Source organism: Prionailurus viverrinus, chromosome A1, assembly GCF_022837055.1.
Source record: "Prionailurus viverrinus isolate Anna chromosome A1, UM_Priviv_1.0, whole genome shotgun sequence".
Lineage (NCBI taxonomy): Eukaryota > Metazoa > Chordata > Mammalia > Carnivora > Felidae > Prionailurus > Prionailurus viverrinus.
In genome coordinates this window covers 177,421,819-177,440,665 of record NC_062561.1, presented here as the reverse complement: position 1 = coordinate 177,440,665, position 18,847 = coordinate 177,421,819, and the positions used below count along the sequence as shown (strand labels likewise).

The window sequence follows — 18,847 nt, the reverse complement described above, 5'->3', positions numbered from 1 at the left end:
AAAGTCAGACACTTAACCAACTGAGCCACCCAGGCACCCCTAATTTTTAAAAAAAATTTTTAATGTTTATTTCTTTTTTGAGAGAGAGAGTGACAGAGCATGAGCAGGGGAGGGACAGAGAGAGACACACACAGAATCTGAAGCAGGCTCCAGGCTCTGAGCTGTCAGCACAGAGCCCGACACGGGGCTTGAACCCACAAACCGTGAGATTATGACCTGAGTCAAAGTCAGATGCTTAACCAACTGAGCCACCCAGGTGCCCCTGGGCACCCCTATTTTTTTTTTTAATGTTTATTTTTGAGAGAGCGAGAGAGAGAGAGACCATGATTGGGGGAGGGACAGAGGCAGATGGAGACACAGAATCCAAAGCAGACCCCAGGCTCCAAGCTGTCAGCACAGAGCCCAACACGAGGCTCTCCGTGAGATCATGGCCTGAGCTGAAGTCAGCCACTTAACTGACTGAGCCACCCAGGTGCCCGTGAAATTTTACTTTTAAAACTCTTTGCTGCTAATACATAAAATGGATTTTTATATATTATTCTTATATCTTGTCATCTTGCTAAATTTATTAGTTCCAGTGTAGGTATGTAGATGCCCTGGGATTTTCTGTTTAAGCAGTCATCATCTGCAAACAGGGATGGCTTTATTTTTTCTTCCCTGTGTGTGTGTGTGTTTTTTTTAATGTTTATTTTTGAGAGAGAGAGTGAAAGCAGGGTAGGGGCGGGCAGAGAGAGAGGGGGACAGAGGATCTGAAGTGGGCTCCGTGCTGAGAGTAGTGAGCCTGATGTAGGGCTTGAACTCACAAACTGTCAGACCATGACCTAAGCCAAAACCAAGAGCTGGATGCTGAACCGACTGAGCCACCCAGGCTGTTTTTTCTTTTTTTTCTGATATTTTTTCTTTTTTTCTTTTCTGATATTTATGCCTTTCATTTTCTTGCCTTATTGCAATATCTAAGACATTGGATAGACATGGTGATTGTCTTGTTTGCAATCTCAGGGAAGGGAACCTTTCACCTTAAAGTATGATGTTGGTGGTAGGCTTTTTTGTAAGATGATACCCTGTATCACTTTAAGTAAGTTCTCTTCTTTTCCTAGTTTCATTTATCTTGAATGGTGTTGAATATTATTATATGCTCTTTTTTGCATCTATTGGAACAGTCATGTTGTTCTCCTTTATTCTGGTAACATATCACATATTTACCTCTTAATATGGTGAATTGCATTAATTGATTTTTGATTATTAAACCAACCTTGCATTCTTAGCATAAACTCTACTTGGTTATGATTTAGATTCCTTTGTATGTTAGAGTCTATTGCAAATATTCTATAAGATTCCATTCCAAAACTTTAAGTTGGATTCTGTTGCTAATATTTTGTTAAGAATTTGATGTCTATATTCAAGAGGGACATTGCTCTGTGATTTTTTTTTGTAATATCTTTGTCAGGTTTTGGTATTTGGATTATTTTGGCTTTATAGAATGAATTAGGCCATGATCTTTCTTCCACTTTTCTGAAAAGTTTGATAAGATCAATTTTGTTTCTTCATTGTATATTTGATGTAGTTTTCCATTAAAACCCTCTGGGTTTTCTTTTGGGAATAAATTTTGGATAAATTAATACTTTTACTACAAATAGGGTGTTCAGATTTTTCATTTCTTCTTGTGTCAGTTTTGTTAAGTTGCATTTTCAAGAAATGTGACCATTTTTTACCAAATTGTTGAATTTGTTGGCATAGTATTTTATTATTATTCTTTCAATGGCTCTAGATTCTTAAGTGACAATCCCTTTTTCATTCCATGTCAATCCAAAAGGTGGAACCCCTTTTTCATTCCAATCAATCATGTAGGTGATTGATCTATTTAGCTGGGGTTGGTTGGGGGTGGGAGTGGATATCAATTTTGTTGATCTTTTTAAGGAACCATTTTGGGCTTTGTTACTTTTCTCTCTTGTATGTTTGTGTTGTTTTATTGATTTCTGCCCTTTATGATTTCTCTCCTTCTATTTACTTTTGGTTAACTCTTCTTTCTTTCTTTCTTTCTTTCTTTCTTTCTTTCTTTGTTTCTTTCTTTCCTTCCTTCCTTCCTTCCTTCCTTCCTTCCTTCTTTTTTCTTTTAAAGCTTCTTAAGGTGGGGATATTTGTTTTTAAAGTTTTGTCTTTGGAGGACTTGAAGGACTTCATTTGATTTATTTAATAAACATGTATTAACATCTATGATTTGATATACAGGCACTATCATAGGTCTTAAAGCCATGAAGACAAGTAAGGAAATTGCTTATAGGATAGTAGACATTGATACATGTCTACAGTGTGTTATCGAAAATGGCACCTCATTTGAAGTTAGTCCCTTTGGATAAGAAAGCTTATAACCATTACTACTTAATATTTTCTTACACATTTTCCATTTTTTAACCAAATAACTGTTACTACATAATAAAAAGCAAATTCTTCCATGTCAGTGACGTGTTCCAAGTGTCTTGTTCTGTCTTACAGATAATTTATTGTTTGTAATCAACTCCATCAAGCAAGAGATTGTAAATCGAGTACAGAATCCAAGAGAGGAGAGAGGACCCAACATGGGGCAGAAGCTTGAAATGCTCATTAAGGATACTCTTGGTAAGAAGAATATTGGAAAAATTAATAACAGTAACATGTAGTGTAAGATATATGATTTAAGGAGATACTAAGTTCTTTTAAGGAAAAACCCAAATGCTTTTATTGTAGTTAGTTTTCTTTACAAATTGTTTTGTCTTTTGAGATTTTGCATTCATAAACGTATTGCTGGTTACCACAATTTGTTATTTATACTTCATTACTGAACTATTTTAACACTTAGGAAAGATGAACTTCTAGCAGCTTTACCTTTTGTGAGGAAAGGAAAGATCCCTGAGCTGTCAAGCCTGTAATTTGTACTTTGGTGGAGGTTCTTATCTGTACGTTTACTCAGTAGTACATTTCACGGGATTCTAATAAACTTAGTTGTATGGTTTTCCCTGGACAAATTATACAACATGAGGAGGAACAGAGAGGCAGGCATCCAGAAATCAAGTAGAGGAATACCTGATGGAGGAAAGAGGGAGATAATACAGACATGAGAACTCTAGAGGTGCTGGAGCTTAGGGGCCATAGGAGCAGATCACCTTGAGAGTAGCATCCCAGGACATTGCAGCATAGTGCAATCTGTGAGAACCTTGAAGCATCATAAAATTGGTTCAGCTGTTTCATATGTTCTTTAACAATATTTATTCTAGGACGGTCTTTTAAAAACTGGTTCTTATGTAGTCATTATGTAGAGTGACATACTTCAGCTATCTGAGAATTTTCTTCCAGTTCATTTTTCCCCAGGCTGCTGATTGTGTATTGAATCAGGTCACTCAAAAGAATTAGAGCTTACTTTTTTTTTTATGTTTATTTATTTATTTTGAGAGAGAGGGAGAGAGAGAGAGCAAGCAGGGGAGGGGCAGAGAGAGAGAGAGGAAGAGAGAGAATCCCAAGCAGGCTCTTCACTGTCAGTGGGGACCCCAGCTTGGGGCTCGAACTCACAAACTGTGAGACCATGACCTGAGATGAAACCAAGAGCCGACCGTTGAACCGATTGAGCCACCCAGGTGCCCCTAGAGCTTACTTTTTAATAATTATTTAGTTCCTTACCTGAATTCTAGAGTAACAAACACTATAAATCATTCTATTTTCTTAAAACTGTAACTATCTCAGAATTTTTTTTACATTTCTGTTAAGACAATTTTTCTTACTTTTAGTTACTATAAATTCATTCAAAGTTTTTTCAGTGCCTGCTATATGGCCCAGTGTGGGGGGATATAGGGTTGAATAACAGACTTGGTCACTAGTCTAAAAATGGAAGACCAAGAATGAACAGAAAAAATAACAAATTGTGGCAATCGCTGTGAAGAAATCAAGATGTTTCCATGGAGTGAAGTAACAGTTTATTTCTATTTATTTATTTATTTATTTATTTATTTATTTATTTATTTATTTAAAAAAAATTTTTTTTAACGTTTATTTATTTTTGAGACAGAGACAGAGCATGAACGGGGGAGGGACAGAGAGAGAGGGAGACACAGAATTGGAAGCAGGCTCCAGGCTCTGAGCCATCAGCCCAGAGTCTGATATTTATTTATTTAATATAATTTATTGTCAAATTGGCTAACATACAGTGTGTAAAGTGTGCTCTTGGTTTTTGGGATAGATTCTCATGGTTCATTGAACAGTTTATTTCTATTTATACAGAAATACTTCTCACAGCTACCAAAATGATTGCATTTTCTTTGATTAAAAATAAATGCAGATTGAATGCTTCCATGCATGTGTCCACAATGCATGTTTCTGATGGTCTTTGAAATTATTAGTTTCTCTTTGTCAGCATTGTGTTCATACTGAAGGTAAAATATTCTAGTACATTTGAAAGGTAGTTTGGAAATCATTGGTAGAATTAGCAATGCATATAGATACTAGCAAAATAGTTTCATAAAGTTTGGCAACATTTATGCTTGAAGGCCAAAGGAGAAGGTTTGTAAGTGAGATCATGGGCCAGGAAAGAGGGCTTCCTCAGGTGTTCGGAAGGGATAAACAGCTAACATTTACTGGGTACTTACTATGACCCTAGGACCTGTCTGCTAAGGTTGTTTCGTCATTTACTTTCACAGTTCGGTGAAGGAGGTATTATTACTCTAGTTTTACAAATAGGAATTAGAAAACACAGCAAGGTATTAAAGTATCTTATGAGTCCCACAATCAATAAGTGGCCGAACCAGGAGTAGAAGTTCTTTGAGTTCCAGTGCTCATACTGCCTCCACATACCATCATTGAGCCCTATCATCTGACTCTCATCTCTGTAGTCTGACCTGAATAGTTTATCATTGGCCCCCTAATCGCTTCATCCAGTAGGCCTACTTGAGAATTTCTTTTTCTTGACACTCATTGTAACATTTGGCACTTTTGAGTATTTTTCTGGAAGCATTTTCTTTATTTTAAGATCTGCAAGCCTTGTTTCCTATCTTTTTACCAAAGAACAAACACACCAAAAAAACCCCAAAAAAACAAAAAACAAAAAAACCCTAACAAACACTAGTGGCGTCTCTGTGGCTCTGGAAAAACCAGTGGTCTGAAAATTAAAGTCATGTTTCCAAAAAACAGAAGTTTGTTTATTGTAGTGGTTAAAATCAGAGTATTTGAAATCAGTTCTAGATTGAACTCCTGGCCCTACTACATACTACATGAGGACCCTACGAAAGTGACTTTACTTCCCTCAACCTAATTTTGTTCATCTATAAAATATGGACAATTGTGTGGATTAATTGAGAAGAGTGCATATAAAACACTTAGCACCCTGCTGAGCACATAAATTCTCAATATTCCATAAGTGTTAGCTGTTGATGTTACCATATTACATCTTAACCATTTAGGTTTTTTTCTTTTTTCTTAAAAGTTTTATTTCCACCTTATTCCTAAAATCCATCATTCATATTTTAGAAAATTGAAGATTTTTTTCATGACAAAGTCAATTAAAATTAGTCAAATGCTTAAGTTGCATGTTCACAACATATTAACCTGATAATTATTTGTGATATAATTGGCTAACAAGATAGATCTAATTTTTCTATTTAGGTATTCCAAACGGTATAACATTTCAGTGATTACTGCTTATCAGTAATTAATAATTCTTTTTGCTAAGTTTTGGGAAATGACTTATAGTTACTAGGTAAGTTCACAGAATAGTAAAATGAATATGTAATTATTATATTTACAGAATTACCTTTTCAAAAATAGAGTTGTACATATGTATCAAAATAGAGTAATGGAAAATGAAACGAAACTAAGAACTGTATATTTATACAGAAATAAACAGTAAAGGGGTTCTTGGGTGGCTCAGTTGGTTAAACGGCTGACTTCAGTTCAGGTCATGATCTCGTGGTTTGAGTTCAAGCCCTGCATTGGGCTCTGTGCTGACAGCTCAGAGCCTGGGGCCTGCTTCCGATTCTGTGTCTCCCTCTCTCTCCACCCCTCCCCTGCTTGGTCTCTCTCTCTTTCTCTCTCTCAAAACTAATAAACATTAAAAAAATTTTTTTTAAAAAACACAAAAAACCCAAGATCACCTCAATTACCCAAAATACAAGATGAGATTGAAAAACTACCATTCATTTAAAAAAATAAAAAAATAAAACAGTATGAAAGATAAGAAGTTTATTTTGAACAAAACTATATTTATGTAGAAAACACTTAGGTGAAGAGTGGATTCTAACTATCAATATTTTCCTAAACAACCAGTTACTTTTTACCTCATGTAGATTAATTCAGTATGCAAATAGGAAGTCCTGGTGAATTTACTTGACTTTTTCTTCAAATGGATTGATGCTGTTTTAATATTTTATGTATTCTTTCAGTGCCTTTTTGTCTTTAATGTTCTTTAAAATAATTTTCAGTTCTTTTATTAGGTAGAGGGAGGAACTTAATATTACAAGTAAAGATTCTTTTTACCTTTTTAGTTTTTAATTTAAAGGCCTTATATGTTGATAAACGTGTATATAAAGGTCAATTTCAAATTCCTTGACTCACATTTTCTTTCCTTTAAAAAAATTTTCTTTAATGTTTGTGTATTATTTTTGAGAGAGAGAGAGAGAGAGAGAGAGAGAGAGAGAGAGAGAGAGAGCACGAGCAGGGGAGGGGCAGAGAGAGAGAGGGAGACACAGAATCTGAAGCAGGCTCCAGGCTCTGAGCTGTCAGCATAGAGCCCCACGTGGGGCTCAAACTCACAAACCCTGAGATCATGACCTGAGGCTAAGTCGGATGTTTAACCAACTGAGCCACCAGGTGCCCCTTTCCTTGAGTATTTAAATATGCTTCTCCGTTTGTTTTTTTTGTTTGTTTGTTTTTGTTTTTTTTTGGCATAAAATGTTTCTGTTAAAAAGCTAATAATTGCCTAGGTTTTTTTTCTCCTTATAGGTCATTTGCTATTTTTGCCAAGTTGTCAACAGGATTTTTTCTTTTTTTTTCTTTTTTTAATGTTTATTTTTGAGAGAGGGAGACCACTAGGGGAGGAGGGGACAGAGGATCCAAAGTGGGCTCCACACTGACAGCAGTGAGCTCCACACGGGGTTCAAACTCCCAAACCCACGAGATCATGACCTGAGCCAAAGTCAGATGCTAAACCAGCTGAGCCATCCAGGCACCCCTTTCTTTTTCTTTAAATCCCAGTAATTTCACTAGACTTTGTCTTGGAGTTGGTCATTTTAGGTTGATATTGTCATGTGTGTACTGTGCTCTTTCAAACATTACTATTTGACCTGTTTCCTTGCTTTGTTTTGTTTTTGTTGTTCAGGAAATTATTATTTGTGGGTTGGACCTTCTTTGCCTGGCTTCGGTATTTCCTATGTGTATTTAGTTTTGTATCAGTTTTTTGCTTCTTAATTTCTTTTTTTATTTTAAAATTGTTTCTTGTTTGCACCTCCATGTCTCTTGAAAGCATTATTGTTGTGTTTATTTGCTACTCTTGTATTTTTTTGTTTTTTCTTAATTTCAGAAATTAATTTTTCTTCCAGTTTTTTTCTGAGTTCTGTCACCTTATTTCTGAGTTTTTCTATTTCTGATTTATGTTGTCCCTTCATGTAACATTTTCTCTAATGTTTTTTAGTTCATTTTGAATATCCTTGAGTTCGTTCTGAAATAATAGTAGGTTCTGACCATTTGGGATAATAATAAAGGATATATATGGTCGTTTTGTGGTCATATCTGCTAGGATATTCATTGTTTGTAGGAATATTCTTCTCTTTTTTCTTATAATAACTTTATATGGGATTTTTGACCTTGATATTTTTCTCTTCATTTGTATGTGAATTTGGTTTTTCTGAACTTTGAAAGTTTGGTTCACAATAGCTTTCCTGACTTCAGGCTTTACAGAGTCCTCTGTTTTTGTTAATATAAAACTATGTTTTGTATTCATTTATGAGATGGTGTATAGTCTAGCCACAAGAAGGGGACACAGGAGAGGAGCAGGAAGAAAGCTTATCCTAGAGAAACAAAGTCACCACATGCCACAAGGGGGCCACATGAAGGAAGCACTAAGGGAGAAGACTCAACAAAGCAGGTAGGGAAGAGACAGAGAAGAGAGAGAGACATGGAGTGGGAGAAAAACAAAGGAACCTGGGGACAAGTGCCTTTATTGGATGCTGAGGTGATATGCAAAAGCAAAGGGTGGGAGGCAATTTTTTTGGTACATTTGTATGTCACTAGCCCACAGTCAAGTGAGGGCAAGAAGAACTTGTGGCAGGGCAGGTGCACAGGGCAACTTGCTTTCTGAAATTTCTTGTTCTCTGCTCCTCTCCCATTTTATCTGCACCGTCTCTTTCTTTCATATCTATTGTTCCTGTCTTACTCAATTTTGATTCTTACCAATCCTGGCTCTTCTCATGCAAGGGAGTCCTGGTTGGTCAGTTTTTAGTTCACAGAGGCTAGACTGCTCCAGCCCCTCAACACCTTACTGCGGGCTCCTTGCACTCACCTTGTACTCACTATTCATTTGGACAAAAATCCCTCACGGCTTCAGCTGTGTTCTCATGTTGGTTTCCTGTGGCTTCCAGTGCATAATCTGTTGGCTATTTTATGCTTTTGTTCTCAGGTCCAATTACTCCCTTTTGACTCATCCTACACAAATGTTGGTAATGTTAATACCATGGAGGTCTTGTCACTTTTGATAGTTTGTTTGAACCCTTTCGGATTTGGGGGTTTGTGGAGATAACTTGTCACTTGTTAATGTTTTCCATGGGTTTATGGTTTTTCTGCTTAATCTCTTTATATGGGGAACTGAGGAGATTAAAAATCTATACAGCTTTGTAACAGTCTTTTCAGAATTCCCCTCTGGAGCAGTTTAAATAAGTTGGAGTTTCTTTTTCTTAAAGATTTGGTAGAATACTCTTTCAAACTGTCTCCATCCTGTGTGTTTTTTTGTGATTAACTCTTTGAAAACTTTCTGTGTTCTCTCTGATAATTTGTATGTCAGATTACAAGCTCTTCTGGAGTCAGTTTTGATAATTTATATATTCCTAGAAAATTACCCACTTCCTCCATGCCCTCAAATTTATTAAAATTATCTTCATACTCCTCTGTATCCGTGGCTAGTGCTTCATTTTCATTTGTTTATGTCTACTGTGTTCACCTTCACTTCTTGAATTGGTTAATTACAGGTGGTTCTGCTTCCCCCCCCCCCCCACCCAAACAACCAGGTCTTGAATTTGTCAGTTCTTCTGATTAGATGTTGGTTGCTTAATTCACTTCTTTTTATTCTTTCTTGTTCATTATGTAATTAAAAACCTTTGAAATTTCTTCTGAGTGCTGCGTTAGCTATATCCCAAATTCTGATGTCATATTTCATTGTTTTCTGAATACTTTGAAATTTTATGCTTGATTTACTCTGTGACCCAAGAATTGCTTGAGAGAGATTTAAAATTTTCCAGAAGGTAGGTATTATTATTTTCTAGTTTTGTTATTAACTGTTCTTTTCGTGTGTGTGATTTAAGATTTTTTTAAGCTATCTAACATATGATTACATTTATTTATATTTGTTACATTTATTACAACCTATTTAAATGTTCTGTAGGCACTTGAAAAGCAGATATATTTATTATGTTAAGACTCCCATTATAGGGGCGCCTGGGTGGCGCAGTCGGTTAGGCATCCAACTTCAGCCAGGTCACGATCTCGCTGTCCGTGAGTTCGAGCCCCGCGTCGGGCTCTGGGCTGATGGCTCAGAGCCTGGAGCCTGTTTCCGATTCTGTGTCTCCCTCTCTCTCTGCCCCTCCCCCGTTCATGCTCTGTCTCTCTCTGTCTCAAAAATAAATAAAAAAGTTGAAAAAAAATTTAAAAAAAAAGACTCCCATTATATTGGGGCACCTGGTGGCTTGGTTAAACATCTGACTTTGGCTCATGTCATGACCTCACAGCTTGTGAATTTGAGCCCCACCTCTGCTGTCAGCACTGAGCCAGCTTTGAATCCCCTACCCCTGCCCTGCTCATGCTCTCTCTCTCAAAAAATAAACTTAGTAAAAAAAAGACTCCGTTATATGTTGGTTAGGTCATCTTAATTAGGTCTCTTTTTCCTTTTCATGTTTGTAGGGGTGTCCATTTACTCTATGTAAAACTGAGAATGAGCACCCACCACTAATGTATTTCATTTTTCTCCTATTTTCCGAGGTTTTGCTTTTGAATGCTGGAGTGCTTGAATGGGAATCCTTACCAGTAGATCTTTATTATGAATTGTAATCTTTACATCATGAAGCATACTTCTTTTGTCTTAATAGCTTTTTCTCTGAATTCAGTCTTGTCTGATATTATAATCATAAATACAGCTTTCTTACTATTTATATTTGCTTAGTATACCTTTGCCTACTCTTTTATTTTCAGTCTTTCTGAATCACTTCATACTAGACAGATCTCTTTTAAAAACATTTAAATTCAAATTTAATTTTGATAAGCATATTATAAAATTCACTTCTAGATTTTTATATATACCATATAGTCCTTTATTTGTCAGACTGGGAGTTTTTCTTTAATAGGTGAGTTGAACTCATTTTTTATTTATTGATACATGTTTGATTTTAGTTTTGTCATCAAAAAATCTGTTAGCCTTTGTTCATATGGCTTTTGCCTTTTTGTATCATTCACTATATGATCCATTATTATAGTTTCAGTATGTGTTCTTTGATAATTTGTAAGCTCTGCGTTGTTATCTTGTGAGTTGACTTTTTTAGTTATAACATATATATTTTTTCCCTTAACGTTTCATTTAAGATTTCATTCCTGTAAGAAAAGTAGAAATAGTACACTGAACATCTGCTTATCATTCAGCTAGATTCACCAGTTGTTAATATTTTGCTGCAGTTGCTTTATTTGGATTATCTTCTTATTTTTATTCCTAAGTATCTGAAGGTAACTTCTAAACATACTCTTCATCCCTAACTACTTCAGCATGTATTTCTTGAGAACAAGGACATTCTGAGAATAAGGCACAATACCATTTTCACATCCAAGTACTTCAACATTGATACAATATCTATATGGAGTCCATATTTAAACTTCCCCATTTGTCTCAATAATGTCCCTTAGAGCCTTTTTGGTTTTTATCCATTAAGTATCATGCATTACATTTATTTATACCATTTTTCTCCTTTAATCTAGATCAGTCTCCCAGTGTTGTGTTTATTTTTTCCTATGAAAAATCTAGGTAGCTGTTCTTGTAAAATGTCCCAACATCTGGAGTTGTCTGTTTCCTCATGATTACATGCAGTTAAATTTTCTTGGCAAGAATCTTCATAGGTGATTATCCTTCTCATTCCATCAATCAAGAGGCACATATATCAGTTTGTCCCATTATTGGTCATGTTAGATTTAGTCACATGATTGAGGTAGTGTCAATTGTCTGGTTTTTTTACAGTATCTTTTGACTTCTTCCTGGGAGCAGTGACTAGATATTTTTCTCTTTCCATCTTGTTTTAATCATTTATTTTCTCATTACTTTTAAAACGCGCTTATACCTCTGTTATTTGACTTACTTTTTTTTTTGAGTTTTTTTTAATGTTTATTTATTTTTGACAGAGAGAGAGACAGAGCATGAGCAGGGGAGGGGCAGAGAGAGAGGGAGACAAAGAATCCAAAGCAGGTTCCAGGCTCTGAGCTGTCAGCACAGAGCCCGATGTGGGGCTCAAACTCACAGACCACGAGATCATGACCTGAGCCGAAGTCGGACACTCAACCGCCTGAGCCACTCAGGCGCCCCTGTTATTTGACTTATTGATTTGAAGTACCTTTTGACTTCAGCTGTAGGAGATGAGGAAGATGAAAAACTCAAAATACACTATCTTCTACCTTTTTTTCCCTCTTCTCTTCCAACTTTTGTTTATTCATTCACTTTCTTTAAAATGAAGAAAAGGGGGGGGAGGGCACCTGGGTGGCTCAGTCGGTTAAGCAGCTGAATTTGGCTCAGGTCATGATTTCGCGGTCCATGAGTTCGAACCTTGCATCAGGCTCTGTGCTGACAGCTCAGAGCCTGGAACCTGTTTCAGATTCTGCGTCTCCCTCTCTCTGACCCTCCCCCGTTCATGCACTGTCTCTCTCTGTCTCAAAAATAAAGGTTAAAAAAAATTTTTTTCAATAAAAAATAAAATGAAAAGGGAACATAAACTTAATCCAGTAGTTCTAAAAATTACTGAAAACATCCCTCAGATCAGAGTCAGTTACATGGGTGAAAGCCATCCATGGAATGCACAGAGGCTGGAGAAGTTGGAAGAGACAGGCTGAAAAAACAGAGCAAACATGCTGGGCTGGGGAGCAACGCTTGTTGGTGGGTGTGGGTTTGGGCTTGGACTATTTTTTGGAACCTATTACCTGTCGTCTCCCCCACTTAAAAATGGTGATTAACCATTCTTAATTATTGGTTTGACCTTTCTAATCTAAAAATTATAGGCTCTGGAGCACCTGGGTAGCTCAGTCAGTTAAGCATCTGACTCTTGGTTTCAGCTCAGGTCATGATCTCATGGTCTTGGGATCAAGCCCCGTGTTGGGGTCTGTGCTGAGCATGGAGCCTACTTGGGATTCTCCCCCACCCCCCCCCCCCCCGGTCCCTCGCCCCTCCCCTCTCTCTGCCCTCCCCTCCCCCCATCTCTCTCAAAATAAATACACATTTTAAAACTGTAGGCTCTAATCTGATGAGGAGATTGAATTTCTATAGTAGCAAGCAGCTGAGTACTCATCTAGGACTGGTATCAAGCTGGGGGCCACCCCTGACCCTCATACCTGCCTACTTCTCACCTTCCATCTATGCCATCGCCATTTCTGTGCCTAAGTGTGCCTTATTTCTTTTTCCTAGGTCTCCCAGTGGCTGGGCAAACCTCAGAATTTGTTAACCAAGTGTTAGAGAAGACGGCAGAAGGCAATCCCACTGGAGGCCTTGTAGGACTAAGGATACCAACGTCAAAAGTGTAATCAGCCTCATTGGACCACTGGTCAGAAATGTCTGTGTTTGTCACATTATTCATTGTAAATTTTCATTCTGTTTGCATGTCAGTTTAGCATTATGTAAACATTGATTAGGTTACATTGTTTTAAGAACTAAGTAGCATAAGTGAAGCATGATCCAAAATACTTGATTATTGCATTTTCAGAGCATAAACCATGGTTAAAACTGCTACTGGCATCAGAATTGGAACGTGTACATTTAAGTAAACGTTTAGGTACAGATTGCGAAAATCTGTTAAAGTCAAACAAGTTTCGGAGGAGTGAAGATATTAGTAAATGCCAAATACTGTGGCAGGTTTATGCTCTGAACCACACAAAAAAATTGAGGAAGCATTTTTTTAAACAGTCCGTTTAGATTGTTTTTAGAATTATTCCTTCTGTTCTGATTTTTCCACAACCATTAATCTCACTTGTACATGGCACAACCCAGCACTCATGCCCATGTGCCATATTAGAAGTTCATTTTCCGAGCTCAATATGGTATATATAAATATATATATAGATATATATATAATGTCTGTGCAAGTAAGAAAAAAAAGCATATTCTTTGTGCCTTGTATTTTGGGGAAACTATAAAACTGGTAATATTTTGTATGATGAAAACCCTACTGAGGAGAAACAAGATATATAGATGGAGAAATTATGGGGTTTAAATGTTTTTTTGTTCCAACTCTTTTTCAAATTTTTTGAATGTATATAGGACTATGTTGAAATGTAGATATATGCCACAGAGTCTGTGTATTGTATAAAAAACAAAACAAAAAAACAAACAAAAAAAAGATGGCTCTAGAAAACTCCTATTTCGGTACTTGACCGGAAGAAGACAAATACTTGCACATTATTGCGATTGTTTTATTTTTTGTACCAAAGACAAATGCAACTGATATGGCAAACTGCCAGTCTAAGTAAAGTTTTGCACAGCTTACATGATACTGTATGAATGTATGAAAAACAAAGGAAAAAAAACCCAGAAAAATGAAAAGGTCAGGGTTAGGGATCTTACTGAACTGTGAATCTTATTTCTGTTTGGGTCCAATTATCTACAGAAGGAGCATCCACACATACAGATATTATTTTGCCGTTCCTCTCATTCGCTTCCATAGTAGATAAGTTGGTGGCCATTTAGATGTCCGTAAGTCTTTTTATTTCTGCACTTATTGTAGGAAATTTTAATATATTTCATTTTAGTAAGCTATTGGTAAAATAGTTTTTGACCTTGAAAATTAAAGTTTATTTAGCTTATTGTAGTATACTTCCACCAAACAACCAAAATACAGATTATTTTTATTGTATTATATATATATATGTAAAGAAAGAAAAAAAAGCTAAAAATATCTAATTCTTTAGTTGCCACTTTTCCAATCAATGTATTATTGTGCATGTAATATTTTCAAAGATCAACACAAGCTTAAAACAAAAACAATTTATAGATTTTTATATTTTTGTACAGGTATTTTCAAACTAGCTTCTTCAGACTTACATGTGACTTCTTCTATGTTTCTAGAACTGAGAAATAATTAACACATTTAGTTTTTAGGTGCTCTTTTTTGCTCACATAAAACAGCTTCATTAGTCAGTGTTTTAACTATGTTAAAGCTTTACCTCTTGATGAGAAATTTCTTGTGTCAAGGCAGCATTATAAACCTTCCCCACAGATCTTTCCATTCTGTCTCTCTTACTGTTGATTCTCTAATCTTGTGTTTTGAACTCTGAAAACTGGTGGCTTAAAAACTATACTTAAAAAAACAAAACAAAAAAAAATCCTATCTAGCCCAGAAAAAATACCAAAAATTTCAGACCTAGCTGCTGGGAAAGTATCTATTTCTCCAACCATTTCTCTGTTACTCCCTGGAGAATTTATTCCTTAATTATATTTTGTTTTTACAGTGTGTTTCCTTTTCTTCTACTTTATTCCCCCAACCCTCACCGCTATTTGTAAGCTGTAGCATATGAAGCTATAGCTTATAAAGGCTTGATTCTAAAACACACAGTAACAACTGAACTATGTCCTTATATGCTTCTTTGACATCATGAAAAGGAAACTCAGAAAAGGATTAACACCTTAGCTGAACTGTGATACACAAGATTTTCCTGTGTGCTTGGTGGAAATGTACCTGGTCAGTGCATTCATGCTCAACAGGCGATAAGCTCAGATCTAATGGTTTAATAGAACGTAAGCTCATTGTTTAAAGTTTTTCCTCTTCAGGTGGGAGAAGGCAGAGCACAGGCTTATAACTTGGAAGTATCTGAAGTTTTGACAGAGTGTGTTTAGTAGATTGAAACATGTTCCAAAATATGGCAGTTTTGCAATCAGGTGAAAATCACTTCATGATAGAGATTCAGCTGATGAGGTTTATAAAATTGCCCCTTTCTAGCTGCTCTGTTAGGAATTCTGGTTTTTGATACTTTTTTCCTGTCTGCAAACCAGAATTTGATTTTTTGGTCTTGCATTTCAGAAAAAAAAAAAAAAAGACTTTGAATCTGTTTAGTAGATTCCATATCCTTGCATTTCAGTGTTTTATATGTACTACTTAAGTTAAATAGTTTAAAAGCTTTTAAATAGTTGAGCTTTTTAATGTTGACACTTTATTTTGTACCTATTTATATATGTATGTATATCTTAGAAAAGCACTTTGTTAAAAAAAAAATTGCATTTTATATGATTCCTGCCATTTGCTGCTAAATCTGGGCTGGTCAGAATGCTGCAGCGATACTTGATCTAAATAAAAAAACCTGGCAGTAAAATGTAGAGTGAAAGTTAAATCCTCTTGCTGTTTTAACTTTATCATAAAGATGACATAGGCAAGCTGTGCAGCTTTACATTTTAACCAGGGGACTCTGTGGCATTTAAAACCGTCTAGAAATGGTTGTACTTTAATGCCAGTAATAATCTGCTTCCTCTATTGTCATTCAAATATATACGTTTAGTGTATCACACAACAGATCTTATAAGGGTAACGTAAAAACCCCAACAATTGTACATGTTCTGTTTTTGAAAATTGTGGCATGTATTTTTGGGCGAAGATCATTAGAGAAGAGCTCTCTAAAGGTTTTCTGTGTTCATACATGGTATACAGATAGCTCATAATGAAGTCCAGAATCTTACTTTAAGTGAAGGCATTGTGAATTCACCTCAAGTAAACCCATTGTTCCAAAAGCAATTATAAACTTTGACTCGAGTACTACTATGATTTAAGAAAAAAAATACAAAAAACGTTCTTCCTCGTTTCAGATACACTGGATTCTTTATAGAGTTTGTCTCCATATGAAAGCATGCTGTCCAGTTGTTCTTGTTAAGATCTTGTCTGAGTTTTGAATTGGGTGCCACACTTTTTCAGTCAATATGATTGCTTGTCCTACTGTACCATGTATGATTCTTGTCCTTTCCTATATCCTTCATGACAGATTATGATGTGGCTTTATATTGTGCCTTACTTGTACATTGAAACTGAACATCTTCATTCCCTTCCACTTCCTAAATCTTTGACTTTGACCTTTTTGGTAAGAGAATCAGAGCAATTATAAAAACATCGTGAGGGATTTCAGATGGGTATGGTTTCAAATTCCCTCTCTTCACAGTTATTTTATATTTGTATGGAAGACCAGTTTTGAATGGTCTTTAAATATGAGAGGGAAAGACTTAGCAGTAATTTCACTACATCCCTTTTTTCTGACTTTCATGAATTTGTCCTACATCTTCTTTCTGATGCTTGACTTTATTTGCTCCGTAGCAATAGTCTGCATTTAAAGAAAGGTGTGTTCAGTTCATCAGCTTGAAATTGACTATTTCATCTTTCCAGAATTTTTTAGGAGAAGAATACCCGTTTTGTTTGTTTTATAAAACAGATGACAAGTCTCTTTAAAAGAAACAGAAGTACAGTACTTTTGAAATACAATGCTGTTAGTTTGGATTTCTTTTTTTATATATACTATTCATACAATTATCTGATGTTTGCCTTCATTAATAAAGCTGTTAGTTTATTCACCAAAATGTCAAGAATGGATGTGCTTTTCTTTATTCCATACATTTAAAAATATTTTAGCTGCTAAGATTTAATTAACTTTCTAAGAAACAAATTCAAGTTGCCTTCAGCAGGAATTAACAAAAGCTTATGTTCCCTTTCTTTATATAGTCTTCCTAAAATTCTGTTCAAGTATTTTCTAGTTAATTATGTAAGAGAATGTTAGCATCTCTCCAAATCTTGAAACTTGAATTTTGAGAATGCATTGAATTATGCTTTCAGTGTTAAAGTAAAAGGTTTCAATTATCCTTCTAGTGAAGTCGATTGTGGAATACCATTTCCCATGGAACTGAGGCCATTTCCACAACTTTGCACAGAATTGCAGTCTTGTTCTTCCCTTGGATCATGACAAATAAGTCTCACACAGTGCCGTAATACTTGTGGATTCTTTTGTAATCTTTGTAATCTTAATAAGGGCATTATGAGAAGATGACTCCATGTTTTTTTAATATTTCAAACACATTGGGATGGAACAATGAATGTCCGCTGTAGGAACAGTTGTTTCGTTTTAAGGAATAAGCATGTTGGGAAAAGATGATGAAAATGTACTACTGACAGTTTTACACTTCCATAGGCGAGTGGGATTATGTGTTGAAGCATAATCCTCATGCTTAGTAAACTGACTGAAATTGTAGAAATTACACCTAGGAACTGAATGATGCCAAATTGCCATTTTTCTTTAGAAAAGAGAGGTTTGGGTGTAGTAGTGAGGGACTAGAACCTTAAAACTGCTTCCAAACAGTGATCTTGGAATCGAAGACTTGGTGACTAGCGAAGAACACGAGGGTCCGGTATCTCAGTGTGCCAAGTTCAGGTGAACTAGGTTTGCCTCTTTCATAACCATGTAAACACAATGGTGTGTAGGTAATTAAATTCTGGGTGTATGGGAGCGGGACGGACTACTGTGTCTTGCCCTTCGCCCTTTGTTTTTTTCGGAACCAAATAACAGAAATGTGTATGTGCGTACTGTATCTGCCTTCTCCACCGCATCTTTATGACACTGTGTTCCGCTGCCTGCTTTTTTTTTTTTTTTCTTAACCTTCTTTCCCTAGGATTTGTCCTCCAACTTAGCATTTGTGATTAACAGTTGATACTAGGGCTGACCGCACATGAGAAGTCACAAGAGAAGAGCGGAAGGGCAAGAATTCAGAGCATTCGTTCATACAATGTGGCGACCTCTTTTGCGTAGTGGCGTAGGATCCTGTTTGTAATGCTATCATAAATATTCTGTAGTTTTGTTTCCCCATTCCCCCAACTGGAGCTATGAAACTTATTGGATTCAGTCTTGTCTTTTGTCTAGAAAGAATTTTATCTTGTTGACGCATGAGCTGTTTAAAAATTATTCTATTACATGTTGGTTAATAGTTGTGCAGTTTTTCTTTTCAGAAGAAGAGGCAATTCAAATGTTGCCTTTGTTTTCTGTCACCTTCCAACCCCCCAGCACTTCTAGTCAGATACAGATTCATCAGTGTATGCAACATCCTTTGTAATTTAAAATAAAAAAAAGATGAAAAGGTTTTGAATTGTTTGCCTCATGTTTTCGCCCTTCCCTTCTCTGTTGCTTTTCTGTCGTTTACCAAGGTGGCTAACCATCTCCTCGTCTGCAAAGAAATTGCCAACTAAAGACAGCAGTGAACTGTGGATTGTGCTGCCCCTCTCTTGGTGTAGGGCATAAAGAGCTAACGTTTTGGACACTTTGGGCTTTTTCAGTACTCTAGTGAAAGTTAGTGATTATGGAAAATTATTTGTTGATGAAAACATTTGCATTCTTCATAGTTTGGAACATAGTTTAGTTTACATGT

The 18,847-nt window shown here is 36.0% G+C and overlaps 1 protein-coding gene across 4 annotated transcripts in view; it reads left to right on the top strand.

The window, feature by feature from the left end:
- The window catches only part of CREBRF (CREB3 regulatory factor), a 57,908-nt gene extending 39,340 nt beyond the window's left edge, over positions 1-18,568 (top strand). For all 4 annotated transcript variants that reach the window (XM_047827911.1, XM_047828002.1, XM_047827826.1 and 1 more), the window contains exons 8-9: positions 2,494-2,616; positions 12,875-18,568. In XM_047827911.1, coding sequence (XP_047683867.1) covers positions 2,494-2,616; positions 12,875-12,990 — 239 coding nt within the window. In that variant the 3' untranslated portion in view covers positions 12,991-18,568. The remainder of the gene's footprint in view (positions 1-2,493; positions 2,617-12,874) is intronic.
- Positions 18,569-18,847: the final 279 nt, after the last annotated feature.